This window comes from Triticum aestivum, chromosome 1D, assembly GCF_018294505.1.
Source record: "Triticum aestivum cultivar Chinese Spring chromosome 1D, IWGSC CS RefSeq v2.1, whole genome shotgun sequence".
Classification (NCBI taxonomy): Eukaryota; Viridiplantae; Streptophyta; class Magnoliopsida; order Poales; family Poaceae; genus Triticum; species Triticum aestivum.
The window spans coordinates 310,832,283-310,834,918 of NC_057796.1; the positions used below are offsets into that span (position 1 = coordinate 310,832,283).

General features: G+C 54.3%; 1 protein-coding gene across 1 annotated transcript; it reads right to left on the reverse strand.

Moving 5' to 3' along the window:
* Positions 1–213: 213 nt before the first annotated feature.
* LOC123181682 (homeobox-leucine zipper protein HOX1) lies at positions 214–1,720 on the reverse strand. The gene is made up of 2 exons (XM_044594001.1): positions 1,051–1,720; positions 214–920 (listed from the first exon to the last, which is right to left on the reverse strand). Exons 1-2 carry the CDS (start codon positions 1,621–1,623, stop codon positions 513–515), a joined length of 981 nt encoding a protein of 326 aa, XP_044449936.1. The 5' UTR covers positions 1,624–1,720; the 3' UTR covers positions 214–512.
* Positions 1,721–2,636: the final 916 nt, after the last annotated feature.

The window sequence follows — 2,636 nt, forward strand, 5'->3', positions numbered from 1 at the left end:
TCTATCTTATACAGCAAAATATCTGACCAGAGGAAGGCTCTCTGCGTTAGCGGGCGATAATTCCTTCCACAGTTGAGCAGCTTGCGTCTAATCAAATCATCAACCATTGATCATTGATGTCCCGAGATCAAACACATGCCTCGCTTGTACAACAAGACAACACCTTAGCTTGCTCAGTTATGCTCTCATACACTTATGCAACACAAGGCATGGTGAGCTGATTTGTATGCAGAAGTACTACTGAAACCCATTGCATCACTTGAGTACAAGGCAACAAATTTGTTGGGTATAAACAAAAGGAACAACAAAAGTTTCTAAGTTCAAACTAGACATGCATGTGTACTATAAACAAAAGAAGACAAGATTATATCCCTAGTTACTTCTCTTAGCGAGCTACTGCCCTACAGTTACCATGCCTATTCTTCCTAGATACTCCATCAAGTAGCAAGACTGGATGGTAACCTCTCAACTCACTAACACATGACACATGACATGACACACTAGTTAGTTCATCATGACCTCTGGGCCGGCCTGCCCAGGAACACGGGCAGCACCGGGACGGGGCCCCACGGCCCGGTCGGCACGGCCCGGGTCACCATGGCGGCGCGGCTCTCGTCGACGACCGGCTTGCCGGAGGGCGCGACGCGCTCGCAGGAGGGGCACATGGTGAGCGTGGTGGGCGGCGGCGCGCGCATGTAGAGGTGCGGCGCCGGCGGGGCGAGCAGCTTGAGCGCGCGCAGCTCCTGCACCTCCCGTTGCAGCCGGCGGTTCTCCTCCGTGAGCGTCTCGCAGCAGCGCTTGAGCGACTCGCAGTCCACCTCCGTCTGCTTCAGCTTCGTCCTCGCCCTCCGGTTCTGGAACCACACCTCCACCTGCCGCGGCCGCAGCCCCAGCTGCCTCGCCAGCGCCGCCTTCTGCTTCTGCTCCATCAACGCACGTAGAGCAAATTTAGACGGATGGATGAAAGAAGAAATATTGGGATCTTTGTTTTTGTTTGTTTGTTGACCTTGGTTGATTTCGTTGGAAGACGGTGAATATAGGAGTACTTACGGGGTTGAGGGTGCTGTGCTCCTTGAAGCTGTCCTCGAGGACAGCGGACTGGTCCTTGGACAGCCGGAGCTTCTTGCGCGACCCGGCGCCGCCGGCCCCGCTGTCGTCCTCGTCGTCGCTGCCCGCGCCGGCGCGCTCCTGCTCCCCGCCGCCGCTCCTCGTTGGCGCGCCGCGCTTGCCGCTGAGGCTGGACAGCGTGCTGTCGGGCGACGACGCGCCGGGCTCCTCGTCCTCGCTGGCGGCGCAGCTGCCCCTCGCGCCCCCCGTGGCCGGCGCCCGGTTGACGTCGATCCCGCGCAGGAACGGCATCTCGTGGCACGCCAACGCCGCCAGCCTCCGATCATCTGCATGCGAGCGTTGCTCGCCGGAGGAGGCCGGAAAGAAGAGGCCGGCGCCATTCCAGGACAGCTGCTGCTGCCGCCCCAGCGTCGACGGCGCAGCAGCAGTCACAGCATGCTGGGGCGCCGCCGGCTCCACGGGAGACGTCGTGCCGGACATGCCGAGACTGAGCCCGAGCCCGAGGCCGAGGCCGAGGTGGTGCTCGGTGTCTCTCCCGTTAACAGTCATCTCCATTGATCTCCTTGTTGGATCTGTCGTCCCTGCTCTCTGCGAGTAACAGTAGCTACGTACGTGCAGGCTGCTGGAGCTGGTGACCGTGGATTGTGAGGGGGAAGAGCGGAGGGGGGGTGGGCTTTTAAAGAGTGCGCGGAGTGAGGATCAGGGTTCAGACTTCAGAGGGCTGATTAATTATGGAGTGGTGATTGAGATGAGAAGCAAGAATAGTTTAATTTGTGGGGTGGAATGAATGGAATGGAGAAAGCTGGTCAGGAATGGAGCACCAACTATTGCTTGTCGCGCGTGGCGTCACCGCCGCACCCTGAGGTGCGGTGCAGCAGTGCAGGCAAGCCCAATCATCACCAGCTGAACTTGCTCCCGGTCCCCGCAACCTCTTTTGGATTGCCCCCCTTCCCCGATGGTGATACCCAGACCTGTCGGCATGTCAGTGCCGGAGTTTTGCAGAAAACAGATCAATCAAAATCAACGCCCAATCAGTTTTAAACCGTTTTATTTGCACGAATCTAAACAAGTCATTGATTTAGAAAACACTGCATTTTTTCCAAATGACAAGTGTCACATGTATGAAGCACTCCCGTCCTGACTTTTTTACAACTAAAGTTGTCATCTGAACAGAAAAAACAAATCCAAAAATAACTGAAACATGCCCTTCGAAAAGAAGTTTCCATGCTTGACAACTAAAGTTGTCATACTTGTATTACTAAATTTACCATAAAAAATGTTCGAAGTTGCCACGTGTTTGTGCCACTTATCAGGGTCCTTTTTTTTTATAAAGTATGTTTTTATCAACTCAAAATGTAGATCGAGCCGATACTCACGGTGATTAGCAACGTTTGAGCAACACCCGGCCAAATATGCACGCAGCCACACTCCAACTGTATGAATAAAACAATAAACAATATAACGGCAACAGTAAAGACATAAAAGACCGGTACTATGCCTGTGTCAAAGTTGTCGGAGGCGGTGGACCGATTCGAAGATTATGTTGCCATCCATGTTGGATAAAAACC

Bases quoted from the DNA above. Each gene is read 5' to 3' on its own strand.
- LOC123181682 (XM_044594001.1), bottom strand. From the start codon at position 1,623: ATGGAGATGACTGTTAACGGGAGAGACACCGAGCACCACCTCGGCCTC. The intron at 921-1,050 runs GTAAGTACTCCT...TTGATGGAGCAG, and splicing joins AGCACAGCACCCTCAACCCC to AAGCAGAAGGCGGCGCTGGC.